The following is a 25,960-nucleotide window of genomic DNA, read 5'->3' as shown; positions in this document are numbered from 1 at the left end:
CAGTAAATATATATTAAACTGCATTGAAATGGCTGGGAAAGAATAAAAACTTGTAGAATATAAAAATATTTATAAATATAATTATTATTTGATGAAATCTTATCACATACGAAAAATGCGAGGAAAAAAACGCATGCCAATGCTTGCGAATTGTGAAATACTCAATATATTCCGATTTCGCTTAAGATAAGTTTTATGTTGTTCCAACAGCGAGAATTAATTATTTTGAAGCTTATTTTTATTTTAATGTCAAGGTGTACTAGGTGTATTAAGTATATCTGACCTCTAATACAAAGTATCTTCATGCAAAACCAGCTATGGACGACAATTAAATAATCCAAATAAAATAACATTTTCAAATCAAATAAAAACAAATATCAATAATCTAGAGTCGGTGGCAAAAGTCTGTGATGATATAACCGGAAGGTTCTTGAAATAGCCCGTCAGATAACCTGTTAACTTGAGCTGTTTATACCTTGTTGTTTTTGCTCGTTGCGACTCGAGCCGGACAGCTTGAGATTTAGTTAAATAAGTCACTAAGAAATTGAAACATACAAAAACATAGTTGCATTTAATACCAATTATTGTGCTGTACCAACTGGACTTACACACAATTCAATTCCTACAAATTGCATACTCATTCCTAAAAGGTACATAGAATGTTTGTTCGCTGGTTACAGGGTAACTCCCAGTCGTGCACTTTACTTGATGCGTTAACATTTATTGTACGCAACCCATGCCATAAGCTCAGCTGCACACACATAGTCATAATTTTGCAATATTATCCTAACAGAAAGCTTATACAATAGCGCATACCCTTTTAGACCCTCGAGCTGTGCGACATAACAATACAGTTTACCCAAAATCGCACCCAAAAAAAAAAGGTGCTTATTTATGTAAGGCACAGCTAAAGGCCTCTGGGCACTCTCGACTGTATGTGAAGTGGGCTATTTTGGGACCTGTTGAAAGGCAGCTCGTATACTAACACATAAGCGAAAGAAATATAAGAAAAGAAAAGCATTCTCTAAAGACATTTTGCACATAGATATATTTTTCTTCCTTTTTTTTTTTTGGTTGCTTACAGTTGCCAGCACGCCGGAGACTCTGCCAAGTAAACGTGAGGAGAGCAACGCCGGCCCAGGTGGCAGCAACAGCAGTGCGGGCAGCGGTGGCAGCAGCGGTATTGGAGCTGCGACAAGCGGTGCTGTTGGTGGTGCAGCGTCGACGGCAGGCGGTGCCAGTGAGCCAAATAACGGCGAGCAGAGCCCCACAATCTGTGAGCTGGGCAGCAGCGGCGGCGGCGCCAATGCGGCAATAAATGGTCAAGTGGCAAGTAAGTAAACATTTTTCATAACAGGACATGGGCTGAAGCAGGGGCGTGGCCACTGTTGACCGGAGGTCAAGTAGTTCATTTCTAGTGGCGGCGAGTGCATTGCTGCATAATTCAAAACCATCCGCTTTATAGAATTGGCCTTAAAGCTCGCCCCCTACAAACCCTGCTCAGTTTCGCCCGCTCACCTGGTCGGGACTGGGCAACATTTTGGATACAGTTTGTGTAGCTTTTGATTTTTGGCTTGCTGAACTCATTAAAAACGTGAGGAGTGGCTAGTAAAAGTAACATAAAACATTTCGACAGCCCCAAACGCGAAAGTTAAGTTCCCAGAACTGAAACAGGAGCCGCGATAAGCAGACACAGCAAGAACAGCTCCTGAAACGATACCGTTAAGCAGAGGAATCTCGGGTGTAACATAAATTTAAGTGCTGCATAAAAGCGAGTTTTATGTGAGTGGAAGCAGCTACTGCTTCAGCTGAAGGAGCTGGAGGTGGTTTTCCCTAGCCCGTTTTGCTGGCGGCGCTTGCACTGCCAAAATAAATGGAATGCAGTTAACAGTCCAAGTCTTCTTCTTCTTCTTTTTCTTGGTGTCGTTGTCTTTGCCGGTTGCCAAGTTCGCCTCAGGAGCTCAGAGCTCAGGCACTCGAGATTCGCCCTTTGTTTTGCCCATTCTTATGGCTGTTATTCGCAACGCTCAACGCTTAGCAAATAGATAAATCTTTTGCAATTTACCCGAACGCAGCTAAGCATTCACTTCGATTTGCTTTTGCCAGTTAAAGGATGTGCGAGGACGTGCCAGTAACAGGAGCAGCCAACTCACCGACTCGCTCGTTTAGCAGTTACATTTGCGCTTCGGGTTTAACTAAATGAAAATGTCTTAAAGCCATTCTATAAATTGTTGAGTTATTCTGAAGCAATTGGCAATGAGTGTGTGTCAATGGAAATACGATTCATATTCGTTTCATATATAGATATTGCATCTACATCAATATATTTAAATCATCACAGACATGTTTCGTCTACCAACTAGACTCACAGTTCAGTTTTTTGCTGTCTGTACAAATCGTAATATTCGTAATATTCTTCTTTAAATTATTATTTTTATTAGTCGTTTTTGTTATCATTGCAATTAATGGGTAAATTTTGTCAGCTTTATTGTTGACTATTCTAAAGGCTAAATTAGTTTCCGTAGTTTCTGTTTACATTCATTTGTGCTGCCCATTCAATTTAATTCAATTTAGGTTTGTTGGGCTTGGGCAAACTAAATTTAGTTTGTGCTTCAGTAAATCGAAGTATATTTTGTCCAAGTGTCAACACATTTAGATGAAAGCAGTCTTACCCATCTCACACTACTCACCGTGTTGCGTTTGTTGCTGTTTTTCTTGTTTTGCAGAACACGGCTCACTTACTATTGTACGGCGCTCGAATAGTCGCAAGAGCTTCTCACAGGCGGACGCACAGGCTCAATCGATCGCCTCGCCCTCGGCGGCCAGCATTAGCTTCTTCCAGACACCGCTCAGTGAGCCACTCGCGGAGCGCCTTGGTAGTGCTAGGGGCAGCAACGGTAACGCTTCGTCTACGGCCGCTGACAAACGCGCGTTGGACAGTCGCGCTGAGAGCACGTCGAGGGGTCCGAACTCTGCCGGCAAAATGCAGCCCTCGTCGCCAAATCAAACGAATTTCGTAACCGATACGCCGCACATACCGTCGTCAACCGAACGACCCACCTACGACCTCAGGATAAGTCGCGATACCATCGATTATCCAAATTCCATTAGCGCCGGTCCAGTTGGCACAATATTCAATCCTCTTATCGAGCAATCGTCGCAGCGATCGTTAGAAACGGGCTCAAATATGTCGGTCGCCGATGCATGGGAAACGGAAACTTTGCCAGCTGTCGATACGCCAGATGCTCTCAACAAGGCAGCTGTCAGGTGAGTTCATCTCTCCATACATACAAACATATATTCTAATCTTAGCTATTTTAATCAATGACACGCGTCTGTCTGTCTGATCCATTGTATATAACACGACACAGCCGAACCAAGAACATAAACTGGAAGAAATATATATATAAATATATATTATAAGATGGGTTCTTCATCAATCTCTTGATTGATAAATTTCAAACTTCGGAAAGTACTCCTTCTGAGTGAAAAATTGAGTTATATGTTGTACAATCGATTTCAAAGCTTATATAGCATTTCGGCGATCTCTAAGGTCGACCTGACGATAGCCAGAATTGCTGACACTGGGCTTAAAAAGTATGCAACACAATTTGAATGTGTTGTAAATATACTAAATCATAATGATATATAGACATACATGGCTATTTTAACAATTAGTATCTTTTGTTGATTCGCATCAATCCCAAAGCAAATGGTAATCGTTTTTTCTTTCAACCTTTGCAGAATACGCAGTCTGCTGCGACGCATGGATCATGAGGCTGTCGCCTACGAGGATATGCAACGGAATCTGCACTATGCGGCGCGTGTCCTGGAGGCAGTTTTCATAGACGAGTCAAGGTAGGTGTATTGTGTGTGTGTGTGTGTGTGTGTGTGTTTGTGTGTTATTTTTATACAGGACTTGAAAATGTTTGCACTATTTTCTAACCAAAATCTAACCACGAACTGGCCAATAAATTGCTGGCGCTTTCGAGGATCGTACAAGCTATTGGTTCAGGCTTTAGCGTATTAGTAGGTTTCTTCGCATAGTGCTGCATAGCTCGAACCTTAAGATAATTGAATTTCCATTCGGATTGCACACAAAGGCAAGCTTCAAACCAGTTTCATGAATTGTGTATTCCATCGGAGCTGTTTACATACATCTACATACTATATACATTTATCATTACAAACTATCTATCACATACTTAGCTAACGATAAATTCTGTTTTTTTTTTCTATATTGTTTTTCCGTTAACAACTTTCACACTGTTTATATATATATATATATATATACTTTTTTCTTTTTTATATATGTGTTTGTGTTTGAGCAGAAGCCCCACATCAGGTAAAAGTAAATTGGGGCGGATTGCGTCTTCATCCGTTGAGAGCGAAGAGTAAGTCTTTATAGAGCAAACTTCAAAATTGCTTTGTCGTTAACTTTGTTCATTTTTTAACTCTCTTTTCCCCCTCTAAACCCAAACGCGCGCTCATATCAACTAACCACTTACTACTATTCTATTCATATCATTCCACTCTCTTTCTCTCTCTCTCTATCTTGTTCCTTAACGCTCTTGTTAACTCTTTAACTTTCTGTCTCTCATACGTTGTAGTGCTATTTTCGGTTCTAATGTCAGTTTAACTGAATACTCTACAATTATTGCCTTGTTTTACAGAATCGCAGCAAAGTTTATCATCGCCATTTCATCATGGTCTCATCTACCTCATTCTATACACAAAATAAGTGTCATTTAATACAGAGAACGCGTGTATTTTAGCTAGTCTAGTCCAATTAACTACAATATGTTTTATACAACTTGCGAATCGTGTGATATTCAAATGCAATCAGCACCGTATTATTGAAGAACTGTCTCACTCTCTCTCTCTCTCTCTCTAACTCTCTTCTGTCTCTCTTTCAAATTGAACATAGTTAACTCTCGGTGTATTTTTTATTGATGTCTCTACCTAGTCTCTCTTTGAAGAGTTGGTCCTCTCGTGTTCGCCAGATGACATCTGTCTTCGAATCATCTGCCTTTACATCTCTTTACTCGTTACTCGCTAAACATAACTCGTTACTGTACGCTTGCTATGAAACTTTTTGAAAAGTTTTCCCATACCTTTTTACATATTATTTTAAAGCCCGAAAAGAGCATATTGCTGCACACACTGCATTATTATTTACCACAGAAGGCCAAACTTTCAATTAAAAGCCCAAATTCCCAATGCGCCTGCCACTCGCAGTGCAAATTTATTATGGACTCCGGGCTCCATTCTGCAGATACATACAATGTGTCTGGTTGCAATCGCAATAAATTATTCACAACATCATGACACGATTGTTCGATTTACATAACCAAGTGTGGGCGGCAAACAAAGTTTCGCTCTCAACTCGCCCGACAGACAAAATATGCAACACTCTTTTTTGCCAGCATTGACCCCAACGAATTGTCGAACACTGTTTGCTTGTCGACGAGTGTTTGTGTGCGTCGTGTGCTATTCGTAGCTTTGCTCAACTAATCCACTCGCTTTAATTGACTTTAACCCCAGCAAAAACAAAACAAAAAAAAAAAAAAAAACCACAAAAAAAATACAATAAAACAAAAACTTTCAACTGATGTTCTATTTATTTTTCTTTCTATTGCCAACCATATTTTGAAAATTCACATAAAATCATGAAAATAAAAATTATAAATAATTTATAAATGAACACGAATATGCCAAACAACGAACCGTACCATAATTTGTTGTCTGTACCGGTTCGCTTTTACTCACTGCCAACTGCTGTGCAAAAAAACACTTGACCACAAACCCCTCCCCTCGACCAAACTACGCTCCGGCCCCAAACAGCGAGGCTGCCAGCAAGAGCTGCAATGCCGATTGCAAGAATCTCAACAACAACAACAAAAACAGCAGCTGCAGCCTGCATGCAGCGGCGGCGGAGGAGCCAACGCCGTCGGCAACTGACTCTGACAATCAGACGAGTATCGCAAGCCGCACAAAAGACGTTCCAACAGCTCCGCCGGCAGCATCTGAGACGCAGGACTTGGTGGTAGCCAAAACGCTTGAAACTGTTGCCGAATCCGTGCAAGAGGAGCAAACGCCAGCGGATCTAACAACAGCGGCGACGACAACGATGACGACGACGACGACGACGACAACAACAACAACAACAACAGACCCAAGTGATGCAACAGGTGGCGCTGCAGCGGGTCAAAGTGTTTCCAGCAGTAGCAGTTGCAGTAATAAAGCGACCGTTCAGCGACAAAGACGCCTGCGCACACCAGTCTGGGCGAGATCAATGTCGACGAATAAAACGTACTTGCAAATGGTTTATACTGCATAAGATTAGCGTAATTTTGTATGCGTTTTCAGTTATTGTACAATATTTGACGTTTAAGTTGCCTTTTACGTTGTTACGTTACGTTAACCAACACAGATACAACAACAACAACAAAACCAAACAACAAAAATTAGTCTACTCTCTGTCTCTGTCTGTCTTTCTCAACTATATCCAACTTCTGTCTGCGTTTCCTCTCTACTGCTGTATATATTGACTTGATACTGTCCCCTAATATACATATATCACTTTAACTTTGTAAATAAATATGAATCTTCTTTTTGTACATCCATTTTATTCCCCCTTTCTACGCTCTCTGTAATACCTTGACCCTTTGTGTTGCATTTTGTTCACTCTTAAATAAGTATATACATACAATTGATACATGCATATTTGTAAATGTTTTTTTCACAGTTAATATTATGGCATGTGATTGTCCTCTCCATATTTGTTCAATGTTTTCATAAAACTAATAATTGTTCAATTGGCTTGCGCATGCGTAAACTAAGTTCGCGCGTTTCTTATCGAGAAAGCTATCGAAATATAGCCAATTTTAATTTTTACGCGATGTTTATACTATCGACACTTAGAGCGCGACTATCGATATTGCTGTTGATGTTGATTAACAGCGCTATGTTATACAATATACCAGCGCTATAGCGATCGCGTGGTGGCAACGCTGCGCGTGTATCTTGCCGCCAAAAGTGTAGAAAAATACTTGTGTTGTTGCTCAAATTGCTTACAAAAACAAGCTTAATTGTTTATTGTCATTTGGCTGTGTGTACCGAGCGTGTGTTAAAGTGTCATGAGCAGCGAAAAAGTGAAAAACGACAACGAGCCAGATGACTCGGACGATTCGTGCGGCGTAAGTTGAAAATGCAAATCGCAGCAGAATTAATAGCAACAAATTTCCGCACACCGCAACACATGCAGGACGAATCGGCTAGCTTTACAACAAATAGCACCACATCACGTAGCAAATCGCCGGCCTCCAGCACTCGCAGCAAACGACGCGGCCGGCGCAGCCACAAATCAAAGCCAAAAAGCGGCGCAGCCTACAAATACGAGTAAGTTGCCATCCAAAGAAATTATGGCTCAAGTTGATGCAACATCTACTTCAAGCACACATGTTAAGGAGAACCACGGCGCCAACATATTTGGCGTGTCGTTCAACACGTTGCTGGGCAAGGATGAACCGCAGGTATTTGCCACAGCGGGCAGCAATCGTTGCACCGTTTACGAGTGTCCACGCAAGGGCGGCCTGACGCTGCTGCACTGCTACGCAGATCCGGATGTAAGTAGCAGTCATTTGAACGAATCTAGACGTGCTGTACCAATGCCCAAATTTTACATTAATGCCAGCCCGATGAGGTCTTTTACACCTGCGCCTGGTCATACGACTTAAAAACGTCTGCGCCGCTGCTTGCCGCCGCCGGCTACCGCGGAGTCATACGCGTCATTGACATTGAACAGAACGAGGCGGTGGGAAACTATATTGGTCATGGCCAGGCGATCAATGAACTCAAATTTCATCCGCACAAGCTGCAGCTGCTACTCTCCGGTAGCAAGGATCATGCCATACGCTTGTGGAACATACAGACGCATGTCTGCATAGCAATCTTTGGCGGTGTGGAGGGACATCGGGATGAGGTGCTTTCCATTGATTTCAATATGCGCGGCGATCGCATTGTCAGCAGCGGCATGGATCACTCACTCAAGCTATGGTGCCTTAATACCCAGGAGTTTCAACACAAAATTGAGCTGTCACAAACGTTTAGTCAAGAGAAATCGACTCTGCCCTTTCCCACAATTACTAAGCACTTTCCGGACTTTTCGACGCGTGATATACATCGCAATTATGTGGACTGTGTGCAGTGGTTCGGCAATTTTGTGCTATCCAAGTCGTGCGAGAATGCCATCGTCTGCTGGAAGCCGGGCCAACTGCATCAGAGCTTTGAGCAGCTAAAGCCCAGTGATTCCTCCTGCACCATTATCGCCGAGTTCGAATACGATGAATGTGAGATATGGTTTGTGCGTTTCGGTTTCAATCCCTGGCAAAAGGTCATCGCTTTGGGCAATCAGCAGGGCAAGGTCTATGTCTGGGAGATGGATCCCAGTGATCCCGAAGGCGCACACATGACAACGCTGCACAATTTGCGCAGCGTCGCCACCGTGCGTCAGATTGCCTTTTCGCGGGATGCCAGCGTGTTGGTCTACGTGTGCGATGATGCAACTGTCTGGCGCTGGAATCGGCGACATGCAGCCGCAATTTAAGAACCGCATTCATAGCTGCAGACACACCACAACCAAATCTCACGTGGCCAAAATCCAAGGCACAACATTAATATTTGTGCCTAGTTCCTAGTATTTACTTGTTAGTCCTTTCCACAAATAAACCAATTATCTTATGCTAGGTTTTCTAAATTCAAGATTATTTATTTTAAGCTCTTATACAAAATTACTCCACGTCCGAAGACACCTACCACATTCGACTCGTTCCTAACATTACCATTGATATCACTTAAGTATAGCATTGCAATCGCGAACATAACGTAAATCTCCATTACACGTGACCTTTCCCTTGTAAGTAGTCAGGCAGGTAATTGAAAACGCAGTCAACTGCATCCACACCGATATCCGTAGAGGCAGGGCATGCGAGGACCAACGCCATTTGCCATTGACTGCAAAACATAATTAGTGTGTTGGGGCGTCGCTCGGAATTTGTCCCCAGTTGGCCATTTTCTAATCGGGTCGCAGGGCAAACGGTGGCTCGACAAACGAGCTGCAATTGACCGCCATTTATATGCGTTGCTGCACTTGGAGCAGGAGATGAGTGAAATAAATACGACGAAATTGAAACTGCCAACAAGGACTCGACTCGCTGCAGCCAGGCAAGAGCCTTAACAGCTCCCATCGGACCCATTACACAGCCAAGTCCCACAACAAGCCTTATGCTCTTGCAGCAAAGAGAACGTTGATTGCAAATGATTCCTAAAAAAGCCAAACTATATATTTGATCAGCTGCTGCAAGAGTATAAAACGCGTCGGCGAGACAAATCTTTATTTACTTATTGTCTTTTTGCATCCCCTTTGTTCAGCGTTCGTTGCCTGCACAGTGGAGACATCCTGCCAAGCGGCAGCCACTGTCCAGCCCGTGCTCGGCATTTGGATGTGAGTAATTGGCGGCACATTTGGCTGCCATGGGTATTCCGTTGTCAATTGAGTTTTAGCCTTGACACGCGAAGTCAGCGCGCCTGGTTGGGATCGGGCGAGCGGCGCTCATTGCCCGACTAATCCCAGACATTTGCCACTATTCTGTTTAATTGGTTGCCGGAGAGGGCTTATCCCTTGCCACAGATCGTCTGGCGGTGCGACGTTGCCATTTGTCATTTGTCTCGTAACGTTTACAGTTGATTTCATTGTTGATTGTTTGTCGTTGTTGTTATTGTTGTTCTCATTTAGATGCAACTCATCCACTTCGTCTTTACCGTCCTCCACCGATACCGTTTGTCGCAGCAGCTCCACGCATGTGCTCCGCTATGCCCGACATAGCATAATCAGCATCAACGATAGCAGCAACAGTAAACGAATCATACGCTTGCGGTTTGTCCTCTCTCTCTCTCTCTCTCTTTCACTCAATCTACTTTTAGCGTGGTCTGTGTTATTTTGTTGCTGCACTCACAAAAAAAAAACCGTACAATTAGCCGCACCGCAACAGTCATTCCGCAATGATTTGTGTCTTTCAACTCTCTCGCACTCTATTATTACTAAGCACTTGTCAGCCAAAAATTAATCAAGCTTGCGCCGCAGGATAAGTCACTTGTGGGGCGTCTTCTGTCACTGGCATTCCGAGTTTAACATGTGCGGATGACACCAAAAATTAGTTTAGCATGTCATTTGTCGGCGCGGTCGAAGCGCCGACGTTGCCACCGGGCTCAAAAGTTTTCGTTTAACGGCATTCCCTTAAGCCGCTGGCGGTGGGTGTAGGCCTAATGCTCCGTTAGCTGTTAAAAGCGAAACATAATACATAACCATTTGCAAAATATGACAATAGAGGGACAAATTGTCAGCATGGCTGCCACGTGCTGCAAATGTACCAAAATTGGTGCTTTATGTGTAAAATCAATGGTACATCTCAGCACTTTGAGCATATACTTAAACCCTTGAGTGTCCTTTTCCGAATAACAATGAGTTTACGATATCTTGTAATATTAAAATAGTTACACTTTGTCTTAAAGTTTGGTACATTTGCTTGTAGTGTCCATTGTGAGAGTTCAAAAGTATAAGGCCTAATGAAACAATATTGGGCTTTTAAATAACTAAATGATAGCTAATTATCCTGTGATATGTATTTATTTGTTGTAAATTGCACTGTTCTTTGTAAAAGAGTGCTGCCACCCATCTACAGTTGTGTCCCAAAAAAGTGTTCCACCTACCCAATTGGCTTATCAAAGAGCTTGCTGACGCAACTATTCGCATTGTTTAATTATGATAAAAAATATAATAAAATTCACTAAAAAGAAATCACAATTTTTTTTTTTTTTTTTTTGTAAAATCTGACATAGATATAAAATTATGCCCCAATATGTCTATATGTATGCGTGTGTATGCGGCCGAGGCCTCTTATTGTTGCCGTCGATATCAATTGTACAAAATTCACAAATTAAATGCCATTTTTGCGGCTTCATTCATGCCGATAAGGTGGAAATCATTTTAATGTGTTTTCAGTTTTTGGGTTCACGCACTCGCAGACGCGCGTGAAAAATGTATAAAGTGAAAAATACGCGCATTCCCAATAAATCATAATTAAAAGCAAATTTTTAGCCGTCATGCTGCAGCGACCAATACCAAAAAAGTAATTGCACAAGCTCATAAATTCAAATTACGTTTGATTTAACAAGTATTCAACACACACACACACGCACTCATTAAATATGCCAATCAATGATTCATTGTAGCATTCCACCTGCAGCTCGAATTGCAGGCAATTAAAGCGCGCAAAAATTCCAATAAGCCAGAGAGTGTGAAGTCCAGACCATCATAAAAACAAGTTCAAACCAAATTTAGGTCAAACTGGGTAGGGACAACACAATTTGAAGGTCGCTAAATGTGGCCAAAACGTTGTATACAATCGTTACCGTTAGCAAATTGTGTGTAGAGAGTAGCATTTATATGGACAGCGGGTCGCAATCATCAATCATCTTTCGCGTGAAGCATTAGTCCAGTAGACGGGGCAAGGCGACTAAGTGACCCAATAGTCCTAGGAGCAACAAAAATGCCAACTCAAGCAAACACCCTGCGCTGTCCCATTGCGTGGAGCGGGCCTGTCTTTCTGGCATACAAAAGGAAAATCAATAATAAATGATGTTAACTGCCAATTTTTGGCACACACAGGACACCAGTGAAATAGGCGCATTCAGTTGCAAGGTCCTTTCAGTTGATGTCCTTTGGCAATAGCAATACAATAGCCGGAGAACAACAGAACGCCGAAGACGCACTTTAATCAGCTTGGCCGTAGGCGTACTAATGCGAGGGTTGCCAGATCAATTGTGGCTTGTGGAAATGCAACACCAAGAAGCTTCAAGCTTTTACTTTTGAATAACTCAACAAACAGTTTCCAAATATCTGAAGCAACGCTCTCGCAGCTTCAACAGGACTTACAATCTAATGATTCCACACACGCAATGTGCGTGTTTCTGGCTACGCACAGCTCCTCCGCCAAATGGTTCACTCGGTGGGGCGCTGTTCGGTGCTGCCATACAAAAAAATCATTGACAGAAAAACAATGCTGCCAATTTGGCAGCAATTTCCCGTGCACGGCGGCGATGACAACAGCATCGACGACAGAATGCTTTAGGCACAGGAAATTGCACGCATAACTATTAAGTGGCATACTTTTGGGGTGGCCGCATTGTCGGTTTGCCCTCAAATGAGCCTTAAAATCAAGCTCAAGCGTTTGGGGCCACAAAATGCTTGGCTAGGCATGCGCCCAAATGGCTTAAAGCCGTAAATTGTTGGCATTCAGTTTACGCAAAAAAAGTTGTGTCTTGGAAATGTTTGCTTTACAAACGAAAGAGCTGTCTGTCTGAGTGTTCCAAGAAAATATTGTTGAAAATGATGCAGTTTTAGGTGATCCAGTGAAACGGAGCTATCATTACTCAGATTACCTTGCAGAAGGATGCGAGCAGGCCAAATACTTACGAAGAATGCGACACCTGTTGCCCACGCCTCGAGGCGTTGTCTAACAGAGGTTAGCGTGATTTCTAACTGTATGCAAATTCGCCCATAACCAACCGATGGAAACAAACGGTACGCATGCAATTCGCCGCAGTTTGAGGCGAAATGAAATGCCACAAAATTGTAAGGCTATGACATGAAATGCAATCGGAGAAATAAACAAAAGCGGTAATTGGAATGGGTATAAAACCGTTTATAACGCTTGCAGAGCTACCTTGAATGCTGACCTCCGAGCCCGAGCAGGCGTCAAGTGCCGTTACGTCTTCCTCGTGCGGAGTCCGCCATCTTGAGATTCGCGCTAGCATGCAAAGTCATTAAACACAATGAAGCGAAAGCCAGGCGGGGGCTCAGAAAGGAAGTTTCTAGCTGGAAAGGCTTTGTGCTCGTGATGTTGTCGTGTTTATCAGCCAGCCAGGATATATATGTTGTTGTTGCCGCTGATGCCTTTTAGCATTTTGTGTAATTGTTTTGTAAAAATAAGTTGTAAAAGAAATAGACGAGAGACGGCTTCTACACAATAGTTGCAAAGTTGCCTGCGGTCTCCTTAGCTCGACCCGAGAGGTTCTTTTGTTTTTATTATTTTTATTTATTTTGCTGTTTGCTGACATAATTGATATGCCCCACACAGTTTTACAGTGTGCTCGGCACGCACAGGCTCTCCGGGTAGGCGGCTTCCTGGCCTGGGCCGGAGCCCTGTGGCACGCAAGCAGCTCCAGTTTCGCGATGTTCTGGCACTTTTGCGCAGCTGGCAAAACATTTAGTTTAAATTTAACTCGCAACGAACCAACTACGCGCGTCGCAGCAGCTGCCGCCGCCGAAAGGATTAAACGCGAAAAGGCCAAAAACAAAAACGTAAAAAAAAAAAATACAAAAAATAGCAAAGCTGCACAAATATTTGCACACGTGTTCTTCCTGTCGCCTGTGTTGTCATCATTAAAAGCGCATTTGGCGCTAATTGCAAGCTGTTGTGACCCAACACTGGTTACACTCGTTCTCGTGCTCGTGCTCGTTCTCGTTCTTCTTTCCACTCGCTGCTCTACAGTGATAAATTACGGTTTATGTCGAGTGAGCGAATGCGTATGGACATTGCGAGCGTAGCTTGAGCAGAAAATAGCTGACATTGACGCAAAGTCAATTTAGTCGACGCCGCTCCATGTCTACGCCACCAACAAAAGCAACAACAACTACAACAACAGCCAAAGGAAAAACAGCAGGAGCAGCAGAGCGAGCAGTGCCCGTGGCGAGTAGAATCAGAAGCTCAAGCTTCGTGATCGTCGCGATGAGTCGACTGAGGCGTGAAAGCAGCCGTCAAAGTGTCATTACCGTTGAGCTAATCCAGTTCATAATTCAGTATCGCGCCAAGGAGACCCAGGAAAAGAAGAAAAGGTGCGACAACCGAACAACTAGCCCACACATTCCGGCCAGACAGTGTTGTACAGTGTTTATAATATATTATAAAACAAAAAGTTGAAAGTTTGCCAAAAATAATGTTGTGTGCCACTGAAGCGGAGCATGCCATGAAAACGGAATGGTATTAAATAAATAACTGACTCCAAAATTTCAAGAATAAAATAAATAAATACCCTGTAACCATGCAAAAGAAGTGAAGTGCGAACTTGTCACTAGGTGTTAGCCAAACATTTTGCGGGCCACAGTTAGGTGGAGCAGGGGGGAGCAGTGGGGAGGGGAGGTGCCGGAAAAGAAGCAACAAACCATGTTGAACTCAGCTGCAGCTGGTTTAGATCTCGACTGATTCTTAAATTTTAGAAACCTTTTACTAAAATTGACAAAACTTGCTCGAAAAAGGCAAAACAAAGCACAAAAATATTCGATTTGAGTTCTTCCAATTGAAAATATAAAAGAAACTTGAAAAGAGCACACATTCTTTGGAAATTGGGATTTTAGCGATAGAAACTAAAGAGTTACTAAAGTAAAGCGCTGCACTGCAACTAATTAGCCATAATTAAATATGGCGCTAATTAACTTAAGTCGCTGCAGTCCCTGTCCCTGCCCCTGTCCCTGCCCCTGTCTCGGGGCTTAAGTGCTTTGCAGCCTTGTGCCATAACGAGCAGCCGCTTTTATCCTTAACGTGTGCGTGTGTGTGCGTGTGTGTGTGCGTGTGTGTTGTTTGAATGTGTAAAAAAAAAAAAAAAGGAAGAGCCAACATGCGTTGCCATAGAAATGCACTGATTGAGGCCGCAAGCTGCTTAGCATGCCTGCCATACAGAATCAAAAATAACCAATTAGTTGTGAAATTCAAATTGTTATCGGCGCCAATTATAGGGCACATAATGCTCAAAGGCTCCACGTGAACTGTGCAGCTAGGTCCTGCTCCAAGTCGAAGTTAAAGTCCTTCAAAGTGATGTCCTGTTCGGTTCGCTTAGCGCATTGCACGTTTGTTGTTGCACTCGCAGGGCAAAAACTTGGCATGCAATTAGCAAGTTTCTATGGTCAAGACCACGCCCACAACAAACACCAGCCTCACACACACACCTGCACACACACACACACACACAGACATACAAGCATGCACTGGCTGCGCAGTTAATTTGTTTGGCTTATAGCGATTTTGCTGCATCCAATTAACGTGTTCGAAATTTTCTTTAACCAAAACTACTTTTTGTTAATTTTTAAATGCAATTATCTAGCCTTGCACGAATCTGTATTAGAGATTGGTTTCCCGAGCACAGCCCGTCCAGACACTTTTCCACCCTTCCTAACAAAACAAAACTCGTTTTTCTTTTCATTTATTTGTTCTTTGTTGTCTTTTTAACTTTTCGTTTTAAGTTTGTTTTCTGTAACTTGAGCTTAACAACAACAACAGCAAAGAAAAATTTAATGCAATGCGAAAAGAAAACAAAAATTTATAAAATTGCGCTACTAAAAACATATTTTTTATTTTTTTTTTTTTTTTTTGGTTTCCAATTGATTTTTTCTATGTTTCGTTTAAGCGTTTTGGTAATTTTCTTTACTAATTAGCAAAAAAAAAAAAAAAAACAAATATTAAAAAAAGAAACAAAATTGTTCTTAAAGGATAACATGAAGCTGGACTAATACATTTTCTTTTCTACAACCCTCCTTTTACCCAAAACCAAACCCCAAACTCCATCAAACCCTGCAGGCGCCTGGCCGACGAGGATGATGAACTGTCCGAGGTGCAGCCGGATGCGGTGCCGCCCGAGGTGCGCGAATGGTTGGCCTCGACCTTCACGCGCCAAATGGCGACCACACGCAACAGAAGCGACGAGAAGCCCAGATTCCGTTCGGTGGCCCATGCCATACGCGCCGGCATCTTTGTGGACCGCATCTACAGGCGTGTGTCCAGCTCGACCCTGATGCAGTTTCCACCCGATGTTGTCAAATTGCTAAAGGTGAGCACACTTAACGGCGCCTCAGTGCTCCTAAGCGACTATCAAACCCGACCAAGTCTCGACAATTGACAGAAAATCTGGGGATAAAAACATGAACAATGAGCTTTGGAAGAGAATGTGTGTTGTGTTTTTAGGTGATGAGGAAAATTCTTTAGTTCTTTTCAATATTTGCAACAATTATAAAAGAATAGATTATGTGTTTTTTGAAAAGTCATCAATACGCCGGAAAATAGGTGAAAATCTATCAAATGCAGTTAACAAATATCTATTTAAAACGTGATTCTCTAATAGAAATTTCTCTGATAGACATTTTTTATTTTCCATTTTCATGTACACAAATCTAGCATTAGAAATTGGTGGAAATGGATTTTAGGAAAGTGGAAAACCCATGTCAACAAGAAGGTTCCGAGTTTATTCTTGTTAAACATATTAAATCAGTCAAGATATTTCTTATGAAATACGCTCAGAAATCACTTGCACCAGTTTTTTATGTCATATTCTTTGTGAAGTTTTCTGAATGGAAACATGAAGTTGGCCAAAGCTCGAACCCTGCAACATTTTCCCTTTGATTTCTTGCCCTTTCACTGAAATGAGCTGAAAGCTTGTGCACAAATAAAATCATGAATCATGAAAATGCGGTAAACAAATTACAAGCCTTCGCGTTTTTCGCTTTAAATATTGTTCAGTTGCCAAAGCCGAAACATTTTCAATGGAATCAAATAACATGATTCAACTTATGAAAAAAGATAAAGTTAAAATAAACAATTTCGGCGACCTTTGCGATGCATTTGCCCAGCTACTACAGTAAAATGAAGCTTTAATGAGTCTGACAGCATCAACAGTTTTATATTAGTAATGAAAAATGCTATTTTACTAATGCTAATTTTACTACCTCATGCTCATTTCATTCATATTTAGATGCCGGAATCTGCGTACGTGAGTTTCAAGCCAATCGGATGGTTAACAAACTGTTTTCCACTTATTTTCCACACTAGCGGGTGGAATATTAGCATAAATAAGTGAATCAATATTTAATCGCTTGCGGTTTCAAGACAATTGATTAAAATCTAAAAATAGGCTTTCATTCATCAAGAACGGGGGCTCATTGAATATTCACAATTATCTTTGAAGATTAGTGAGAGAATAAGTGTTTAAACAATTCCGTCAATTTTCCACTGTTGCGGGTGGAATTTCTAAAATCGCTGATTTTGCAAAAACTGTGAAACACATCTCAAATGAATTTCCGCAAAGATTCCCTTTTGCTTTTAACTAAGACAATCCGGACATGTCCATCTGTTCGTCAGCCTTCAATATTGAAATTTCCACTCAAGATAGGGCAAACAATTGTTTCATTTTTCACAGTGTAAAGAAAAGGTATGTTTTGGGTATTTGGGCTATTTATGAAGCGTTAAGGCAAAATTAATTACAGGATACATTTAGAAAACAAATAACAAATAATGTAGGCATACGAAACTTTAAGCGCAATCTTTGTTTTTTCACATGCTTTAAATAGAATCTGGACGACTGGACATTTGATGTGTTTGCATTGACCGAGGCGGCCAGTGGCCAGGTGATTAAGTATGTGGCCTACGATCTGCTCAATCGATATGGCGCTATGCACAAGTTTAAGATAGCGCCAGGCGTCTTGGAGACGTTTCTGCATCGCGTTGAGGAGGGCTACTGTCGCTTCCGCAATCCGTATCACAACAATCTGCATGCGGTGGATGTGATGCACACAATGCACTATTGCCTGTGCAATACGGGTCTGATGAACTGGCTGACGGACTTGGAGATATTCGCCTCGCTGCTGGCGGCCCTGCTGCACGACTTTGAGCACACCGGCACCACCAACAATTTCCATGTGATGTCCGGCTCGGAGACGGCGCTGCTTTATAATGATCGGGCCGTGCTGGAGAATCATCATGTGAGCGCCAGCTTTCGGCTGATGAGGGAGGACGATGCCAATATATTGTCGCACCTGTCACGCGAGGAGTATAAGGAGCTGCGCACCCTCATCATTGATATGGTGCTGGCCACCGACATGACCTATCACTTTCAGCAGCTGAAGATTATGCGCAATCTGCTGACACTGCAGGAGCCGACCATTGACAAATCGAAGGCGCTGTCCTTGGTGCTGCACTGCTGTGATATCTCCCATCCGGCGAAACATTGGGATGTCCATCATCGCTGGACGATGCTGCTGCTGGAGGAGTTCTTTCGCCAGGGCGATCTCGAGAAGGAGCTGGGCCTGCCCTTCAGTCCGCTATGTGATCGCAAGAATACGCTTGTGGCCGAATCTCAAATCGGCTTCATCGATTTCATTGTCGAGCCCAGCATGACCATCATGTCCGATATGCTTGAGCACATCCTAGCGCCCATTGCACCCGTAATTAAAAGCAAGCCGGGACCATTGGTCGAGGAGAACGCCACCAGCGCCGATGGCGATGCGGATGAGTCGAAAAAACAAAATGCCTGCGCCATGACGCGCAAGAGCCTAACTCCCAGTGCAGCCAAGTTCTCAATCAACAAACCCTGGCTCATCTGTCTCTCGGAAAATAAAAAGATCTGGAAGGAGCAAGCCATCAAAGGTAGGTACCCTAGCTGGATGCACACCAGGCCTTACGCCTGGGCCTCGCTAATTAATTCGAATTTGATTCGCACTCAAATTGCCTTTTAGCCGCTTGTCGTAGTCAATTTGGGCATGGACTAATTTCAATGTCCTGCCATCCTTTTGATCCTTTAGCATTCATTAAACAAACTGTAACCTTTTACGCAGAGCTCTTAGATCGACGAAGAAAAAGTACCATCTAAAGCTAGACCCAGACCAAGAAACACCACAAAATACTCAAGAAAAACAAACACGTAAAAGTTCTCGATGCGGGAAATTCCAAAATCTGTCGAAATATGATCAAAAAGCTCTGCTTAGATCCTGATCCAGCTAGTTCGTAGTTTGGATATGGCAATTGTATTTTATGTATTTGAAACTTTTCACACCACAAATGGTTCAGAGTTTGATAATAAAAATCCTCGACATATCGCTTCCCTAACAATAACTACCTTCGAGAATATTAGCCCTTCGGGAAATTAGGATTTGAATTTAACTGACAGCTCAATCTCAGTTAAACTCAGTTAAGGAGCTTGTTTTAGAAGAAGAATTCTGGACATTTTGCATTGGAGCCCATAGCAAGGTTCATCGTGTGTGCTAGCTTCAATCTGAAAATCGAGCAGACTAATCCTTTATGCGATTCCCTTCCAGATGCCGAGGCACGTGCGCTGGTCGCCGCTGCCGAAGCTGCAGCCGAAGCCGAGAATAATCCCGCTACAGAAACGGAGGACGGCGCACAGAAGGAAGCGGTCGTTGAGTAAACCCTAGCGATAAGCGATAAGAGATAAGAGATAACCAGATACATAGATACAATCTCTGCACAGATAATAAAACCAACAACAACAACTAACTAACTAATTAGCAACCATATTTAACTATATGAATAACTCGAAAATTGTATAAATTATGTTGATTAACAAAATATTGGTAGAGATCAGATAATGAAAAATCAGCAAATATCACAAAAAAAAACTAAGTAAATTTCTGAATGTACTATATACGATATAATATATTATTTGCTTGCAACTAGTTTGTTAAAAAGGGGAGAAACCCTAAACAAATATTAGCGTAAACATTTTTCTCACAATGTTGTAAATAGCTGGCATTTGTAGGAGATTATTTGGTTTGTTTTTTTTTTTTCAAGAATAAGCATTTACTTAGCTTAGTTCATCGATTGAAATACTTATACTTACCCAATATAAGTATATATTATTATTAATTTTAATTTTAATTTCTTAAGTTTTGGAATCTATTGTAAAAGTATTTTATTAAAAAAAAATGTATTTTTTATAATTTACTTTTAGTATTTTTTTCTCTTTGGTTTTTTTGTTTCAATACTAAAATTTGCTCAATTTTGGAGTTACGCACGAAGGCGAACGGATTTTAAGAGCTGGCTAGATCTTAAGTACCTAAACTAAAAAATACCTGAAAAACTAACTAGCTATACAACTTGTGTTAATATCTAAAAGACCTCTAACAGACTATCTAAACCAAAAAAAAAAAAAAAAAAAAGAAATCTTTACTTGAATTTCCCTCAACATATGCACAGGCTACCTACATATATCGTGTGCAGGCATGTTAAGAATAATTATAATAATGGAACACACTTCATCCAAAAGTGTAGCATATTTATTTTTATACGTGAACAAGGCTTATGTTTACAAAAAAAAAAAAAAAAACCAAAAAGAAAAACCAAAAAAAAAAAAATAATAGCATTATTGAGCTAGCACAGTTAATATGTTAGACGATTCTTTTCTTTAAGTTCTTGTCTGTATTTTTCTCGTATTCGAAGAGGAATCCAAACTAAAATGTTTTAAACGTTTTTCAAAATGTCTGATAGCGGGACCATTCTTTTAAGATTTACCAGTGTTCTTTGCACAGCGACAGCGACAGAAAAAAATAATGGGAATTTCCTCTGGGCATTTGGGCCTGGGAACAGTTATTGTGCGCTCCCTGCCGTTTTTACGAACGGCAACGGGTTAAAGAGCAGTGGTAAATGTGCTTAGCGGTAAGGTACCAAATTATCAGCTGAAATTGGGATCATAGCTTTATTAAGGTAGTAAATACTTGTAATTAACTACTGTAGTTGGTAACAGTGCATATGCGCTACACGTATGCCGTATGAAACGTATAATACCATACAGTTAGTTACTTGCATACATACATATTTATTATACACATACAAACATACATACATACATATTTAATCTCGTACTTAGCTACAGCAAATACAAAATATAACATAACAACAACATAACAAATATACATATACATATAAGCCACAAATACGAATACATATATGTGTATATATAATGTTAAAAGTATGTGTATCGAACAAATTGAACGCTCAAAGCGATTAGGCAATATACAGTTATAGTCGGCTATAGTCAGTTACTATTTGTATCTATGTAGAGCTCTGTACAAAATTAACAGTTGATTCTTGTAAGAATGCATTCGATTTGGGGCAGAGGCCAATTTGTGAAGTCTGTGCGTTGTTTGGCTATTTTGGTGGGAGCTATATGAAAATGCTATGAAAAACATAAAAAACATATAAATAATATTGTTATGAAAACTGTTATCAAAAATAGCGTAAAATACATTCAATATACATTCTTAACGTTATTAGCGTATGTAGTTTTGTAGCAACAATAAATACTCAACACGCATATTGTATAACTAACATAATAATAACAGTAACAGTAACAATAACATACAAATGTTATGCACGCATTTTTGATTCAAATTTATCAAATTTCTTTAACATTTTCAATCTTCTGAAATATCGCAAATGTTCATTTCCGTTAGACATTCTTTTTAGAAATGCGCAAGTCATAATTAATATAAAGTATATATAAATATATGAGTTGAAAGCAATCAGTACATTTAATGAATAAACTACTTAATGCATATAAAAATGTTATATTTAACCAAGCAAAGAAGAAAAAAAAAACCAGACCGTACTAACAAAATGTAGGTTTTGTGTAAGTAAATGTGCATAGAATGTCGTTCGCAACATTCAAAATGTTTAACCCATTTTTAGCCAGCACAACACTAAATACACTTCTATAGCAAACATGCTGCACGCTAAACTGTAAATAATTTTGTTTCATTTTTAACTAAAGTAATATAAACGTCTCTAAAAGGTTTACGAACAATGTAAATTTCTTAATTTCCATCTAAGTTGAACTCAAAGTGTTTATTATGCATATTAATCGGCTAGTTTATGAAAGTATTTAGATGGCTGAGATGTGTGCTTATTACGAAATACCTTCAAGAAATTATAATAACAACATATGACTTTTAATATACTAATAAAACTATAATTAAACCTATTAGTGCGTTTTTCAAATTGCCTCCGATTTTCAGTTACAAAAGTAAGACTATCTCGATACTTGTGGCATCGCAAAAATTACAATAACATTATGCTAAAAATCTGTTATCAAAATGTGCATGCTAATTAACAGAACTATTTGAGTATAACAGCCGAGAACAGCTGGTGGCTTGTGAGCGAAACATGTGAATGGTATTGTGTACACGTCGTGTGCTGACTGTCAGTTTATTGTAAGTAGCTGCACAAGTAACAACATTTTTTCGCTAGACTTTCCTATAAAAATGTCGATACAAATACCAATAAGATGCAGTGTATTGTGTGCATAAAATTCAACGCCAATGCAGCGTTAACAAATTAATTAAACCACTATTGTTAGCAACAACGCAGTCAGCAACTCCACTGTGTACGTGAATATGTGTGCGTGTGTGTATGAGTGAAGTTTTTGCTCATGGCGTTGCCATGCACGCAGCGGCAAATTGAAGACTATGTTGTTGTTGTTGCTGCTGTTGTTGTAGCTGATATTTGTTATTTGTGAAAAAGGCCATGATTAATGTTGAATGGGCAAAACGTTTCAGTCAAGTGACAGTGACACACTTATCTTAAACTGGACTATCACTGCCAACCGCCTGACCATACAACGGGCCCCGCCCCATTCAATATTTACCCCCCGCCTCCCCGCGCTCCAACCGTTTCCTTTTACCAAATTAAGCAAGCACCTTGACACGCCTTGGCGACGCCGCCACCGTCCACCCACCAACTGTCGTGCTCGGACTTAATTAATTTTGCAATAATAATCTGAACGCCATCGCTTTGTAAATAAACAGGCCAACGGAATCTTATCGCGTACGCCACGTTGCGGGGTATCCGGACAGCATCTTTATCATATTGGGTAGAATCGGAGGCGACAAAATGCAAGCACATCCAATATTATATTTTGGTACATGGCACCAATAAGTGCCTAAGTGTTATCATGGCAGAAAGAAACATCAGTTATATGGTTTTTTTTTTTCGGACCAAGCCAGGCACTTGATTTAAAAACACATGTATATTGTTTGTATTTGCAGATTATAGTTTCTTGTTCGACGCTTGGTTGCAGGCAGCAGCAGCAGCAGCAGTTATTGTTGAAAGATACGCCAGCGCCATGCTCATAAGAAACGCGTCGAGTAGTCAACGAAATCGAGCAAGTGCCAAAAGTCGCAGAAACTCAAAAGCGTGAGCACCCACTCCGGCCCAAGTCGAGTGTCGCAAGAGCTACATTTGGCCCAAGCAATACAAGTGAAGCAAGCGAGAGAGAGAGAGAGAGGCGAAGACCAAACACTAGTCAGACACTAGGCAGTTGCATTTATATTTGATCTTAAGCGACTCATCATCAACCATGGGCAACAAGAACTCGTGCTGTGCGTACTCCAGTCCGCAGTCGGATCGCAAGTCGAAGGATATACCGCCGGTGTTTGAGGAGAGGCATCAGTTGCCGCACACCTCGCAACATCAGCTAGACGGTCATCATGGATCTGGTGGCGCCACGATGTCCGTGCATCATCATCAACATCAGCAGGGCGGCAGTGGTGATAACTTTGAGAATCAACAGAATCTGCAGCACATTTCGGAGCGTGAGGCGCTCGAGGGTGAAGAGGATCCTTCGGTGGATCCTACAGCAGCCACCATGTTTCTGGAGCGCTCCAAAGTCGAAAATGGCGGCATTTCACGCAAGCGCTCCCAACATCAAATCGCACAACAAAACAACAGCGTAGGAGGCGGCGGAGCCCATACACCTGGCGCCAACAGCTCTGGCGGCGGCACTGGAGGTGGCCTCAAGAAGAGCTCCTCCTGTTCCACAATCTATTTAGATGACAGCACTGTGTCCCAACCGAATCTAAAGAACACCGTCAAATGCGTTTCTCTAGCAATTTACTATCACATCAAGAATCGTCAGTCGGATCGACGTTTGGACATATTCGACGAGAAGCTGCATCCATTAACACACGATCATGTGCCCGACAACTATGACACACTCAATCCTGAGCATCGACAGATCTACAAGTTTGTGCGCACCCTCTTCAATGCCGCCCAACTAACGGCCGAGTGTGCCATCATAACGTTAGTCTATCTGGAACGTTTGCTTACCTACGCGGAACTTGATGTGGGGCCATGCAACTGGAAGCGCATGGTCTTGGGTATGTGATCCGAGATGCGCGATATTCAAGGAACTCTGCTTATCTAGCGTTAAAGAGTATAATCATAGTCTGGTAGCATTAAACATCGTTTATGTTCTGGAACTGCAGCTTCACAGTTTATGATTATAGTTTTAAAGGAAGAAAGTTCATTCCTGGATATCGCCTCTACTAGTTTACGATTTTTTGAATCTCTTATTTATATTGTGTGGTTGCAGGTGCCATACTGCTTGCATCTAAGGTGTGGGATGACCAGGCCGTGTGGAACGTGGACTACTGCCAGATACTCAAGGATATTACGGTCGAGGATATGAATGAGTTAGAGCGTCAGTTTCTGGAGCTCTTGCAGTTTAACATTAATGTGCCCTCATCCGTTTATGCCAAATACTATTTTGATTTGCGCACGCTTGCCGAGGCGAACGAGCTAAATTTTCCCACTGAGCCGCTATCAAAGGAGCGCGCACAGAAACTGGAGGCCATGTCGCGCGTTATGCAGGACAAGGTGACAGCCGAGGCGCTTAAGAATGGCATCAAGAAATGGTCCTCAATGGACAACGTCAGTCAGGGCGGTCCGCGGCGAAGCGTGGCCATATTATCGTGATTTATATTAGCCTATTAAAAACTTATATCTATATTCAATTCTGTAGAAACCGTAGCGGTTCCATACTGTCCTTTCCACAAACAAACTGAAACGATCGCGCCTGTAAGTGTAACTATCACCATTTGTTTAATTTCTACTGCATTTCGATGAACATTTCGCAAGACTTCAAAAACACACATCTAACAAGAAAGCACAACCAAAACAAAACATTTACTAAAAAAAGAAAAAGAAAACATAACGAAAATCTTACACTCACACACACACACCAAGTCTCGAATTAAGGACCACTTTTTATATATATACAATGGTATAGAATGCTTGTTCTAGCATATTTGTATATTATCGTAGGCGAAACTAGCGATTGCAGTCAAGGATTTGGATGATTTTAACATATGCCTACAACTAGAGGAGCGCGTAACCAATTGCCAAAAATATTGAAATGAAAAATAAACATAAAACAAAAAAGTTAACTCAAAGAAATTGCCCTGTATAAAATGCTTGAATATTAAATATTGTATTTTGTAATTGGTTTAGTCACTTAAATAACAAATCGAATTAATCTCAATGGATTCCAAGGTGACTAATCCAAAATGAATTTTTAGCAACTGCGCCCCAAAACAAAAACACAAAAAAAAAACATTATTTTTGTACATGTGTTACGAATTTTTTTGGTTTTCCTTAATTTCAATTATGTGATTTCTTATAGATTTGTCTTAGGTCCTATATATATATATATATATATATACGAACGATCGCTAACGGCTTCCTTGGCCACAATGCAAACTATGCTTAGGGCGCAGCACAATTATGGGGCGTGGCCTGCGTCAAAATGGATACATCTGTTTTGGTTTATACTAACATAAAAAACAGCGCAATATTAACCCAAGATTTGTGAGTACATTAATATTTAGTCACATAAGAATACGAATTATATGCAAATGTATTTTATTTTGTAATTTATTTTACGATAACGCGAAATAAAACAAATCACAAATTACATTTCCTGGCACTAATTTAACGGAAAACTATGTGAACCTGAACGAATTAACCTAAAGGCCAGCAGGTTAAATTAAACAAAAGCCGGCCGCTATAACAGTACAATTGAGGTGAATTTGGTGTGTTATTATAATTAGTTAAGAATTCACCATAGTCAATCTTACATTTAACCACAGCTATTTACATACATTGAGTAAATAACTGTTTTTTTTTTTACGAAAGGCAATACAAACAGAAAATGCATTGCGTATATTATATACGATATAATTGTCCTATCGATATATTAAGCTACACGATATACAGCTCATTTAAGC

The 25,960-nt window shown here is 41.0% G+C and overlaps 3 protein-coding genes across 15 annotated transcripts in view; all 3 read left to right on the top strand.

The window, feature by feature from the left end:
* Pde1c (Phosphodiesterase 1c) overlaps window positions 1-20,257 on the top strand; it is a 94,370-nt gene extending 74,113 nt beyond the window's left edge. For 3 of the 13 annotated variants that reach the window (XM_070208777.1, XM_032438558.2, XM_070208776.1), the window contains 9 exons: window positions 1,085-1,333; window positions 2,727-3,267; window positions 3,745-3,858; window positions 4,332-4,394; window positions 5,845-6,312; window positions 15,693-15,942; window positions 16,861-16,878; window positions 17,456-18,530; window positions 19,199-20,257. In XM_070208777.1, the coding sequence (XP_070064878.1) occupies window positions 1,085-1,333; window positions 2,727-3,267; window positions 3,745-3,858; window positions 4,332-4,394; window positions 5,845-6,312; window positions 15,693-15,942; window positions 16,861-16,878; window positions 17,456-18,530; window positions 19,199-19,308 (2,888 nt within the window). In that variant the 3' untranslated portion in view covers window positions 19,309-20,257. Of the gene's footprint in view, window positions 1-1,084; window positions 1,334-2,726; window positions 3,268-3,744; window positions 3,859-4,331; window positions 4,395-5,844; window positions 6,313-11,396; window positions 13,958-15,692; window positions 15,943-16,860; window positions 16,879-17,455; window positions 18,531-18,718; window positions 19,138-19,198 lie in introns of those variants that run through there. The other 10 variants (XR_011416547.1, XR_011416546.1, XM_032438559.2 and 7 more) reach the window with 10 other exon arrangements.
* On the top strand, window positions 6,983-8,758 carry esc (extra sexcombs). The gene is made up of 4 exons (XM_002052262.4): window positions 6,983-7,199; window positions 7,268-7,401; window positions 7,457-7,628; window positions 7,697-8,758. Exons 1-4 carry the CDS (start codon window positions 7,140-7,142, stop codon window positions 8,606-8,608), a joined length of 1,278 nt encoding a protein of 425 aa, XP_002052298.1. The 5' UTR covers window positions 6,983-7,139; the 3' UTR covers window positions 8,609-8,758.
* A 1,857-nt stretch (window positions 20,258-22,114) lies between the features above and the next one.
* CycY (cyclin Y) lies at window positions 22,115-25,647 on the top strand. Its single transcript, XM_002052264.4, has 3 exons — window positions 22,115-22,281; window positions 22,943-24,052; window positions 24,268-25,647. Exons 2-3 carry the CDS (start codon window positions 23,254-23,256, stop codon window positions 24,648-24,650), a joined length of 1,182 nt encoding a protein of 393 aa, XP_002052300.1. The 5' UTR covers window positions 22,115-22,281; window positions 22,943-23,253; the 3' UTR covers window positions 24,651-25,647.
* Window positions 25,648-25,960: the final 313 nt, after the last annotated feature.

The sequence above is a fragment of the Drosophila virilis genome, chromosome 4 (assembly GCF_030788295.1).
Source record: "Drosophila virilis strain 15010-1051.87 chromosome 4, Dvir_AGI_RSII-ME, whole genome shotgun sequence".
Classification (NCBI taxonomy): Eukaryota; Metazoa; Arthropoda; class Insecta; order Diptera; family Drosophilidae; genus Drosophila; species Drosophila virilis.
The sequence above is the reverse complement of the archived record's forward strand: the minus strand, read 5'-3'. Positions and strand labels throughout refer to the sequence as shown.

What these genes read in the sequence shown, in the direction of transcription:
- CycY (XM_002052264.4), top strand. Translation starts at nt 23,254, where the DNA reads ATGGGCAACAAGAACTCGTGCTGTGCGTACTCCAGTCCGCAGTCGGAT. An exon ending in CTGGAAGCGCATGGTCTTGG is followed by an intron (nt 24,053 to 24,267) that starts GTATGTGATCCG and finishes GTGTGGTTGCAG; the next exon opens with GTGCCATACTGCTTGCATCT.
- esc (XM_002052262.4), top strand. Translation starts at nt 7,140, where the DNA reads ATGAGCAGCGAAAAAGTGAAAAACGACAACGAGCCAGATGACTCGGAC. An exon ending in ACTCGGACGATTCGTGCGGC is followed by an intron (nt 7,200 to 7,267) that starts GTAAGTTGAAAA and finishes CAACACATGCAG; the next exon opens with GACGAATCGGCTAGCTTTAC. An exon ending in GGCGCAGCCTACAAATACGA is followed by an intron (nt 7,402 to 7,456) that starts GTAAGTTGCCAT and finishes ATCTACTTCAAG; the next exon opens with CACACATGTTAAGGAGAACC.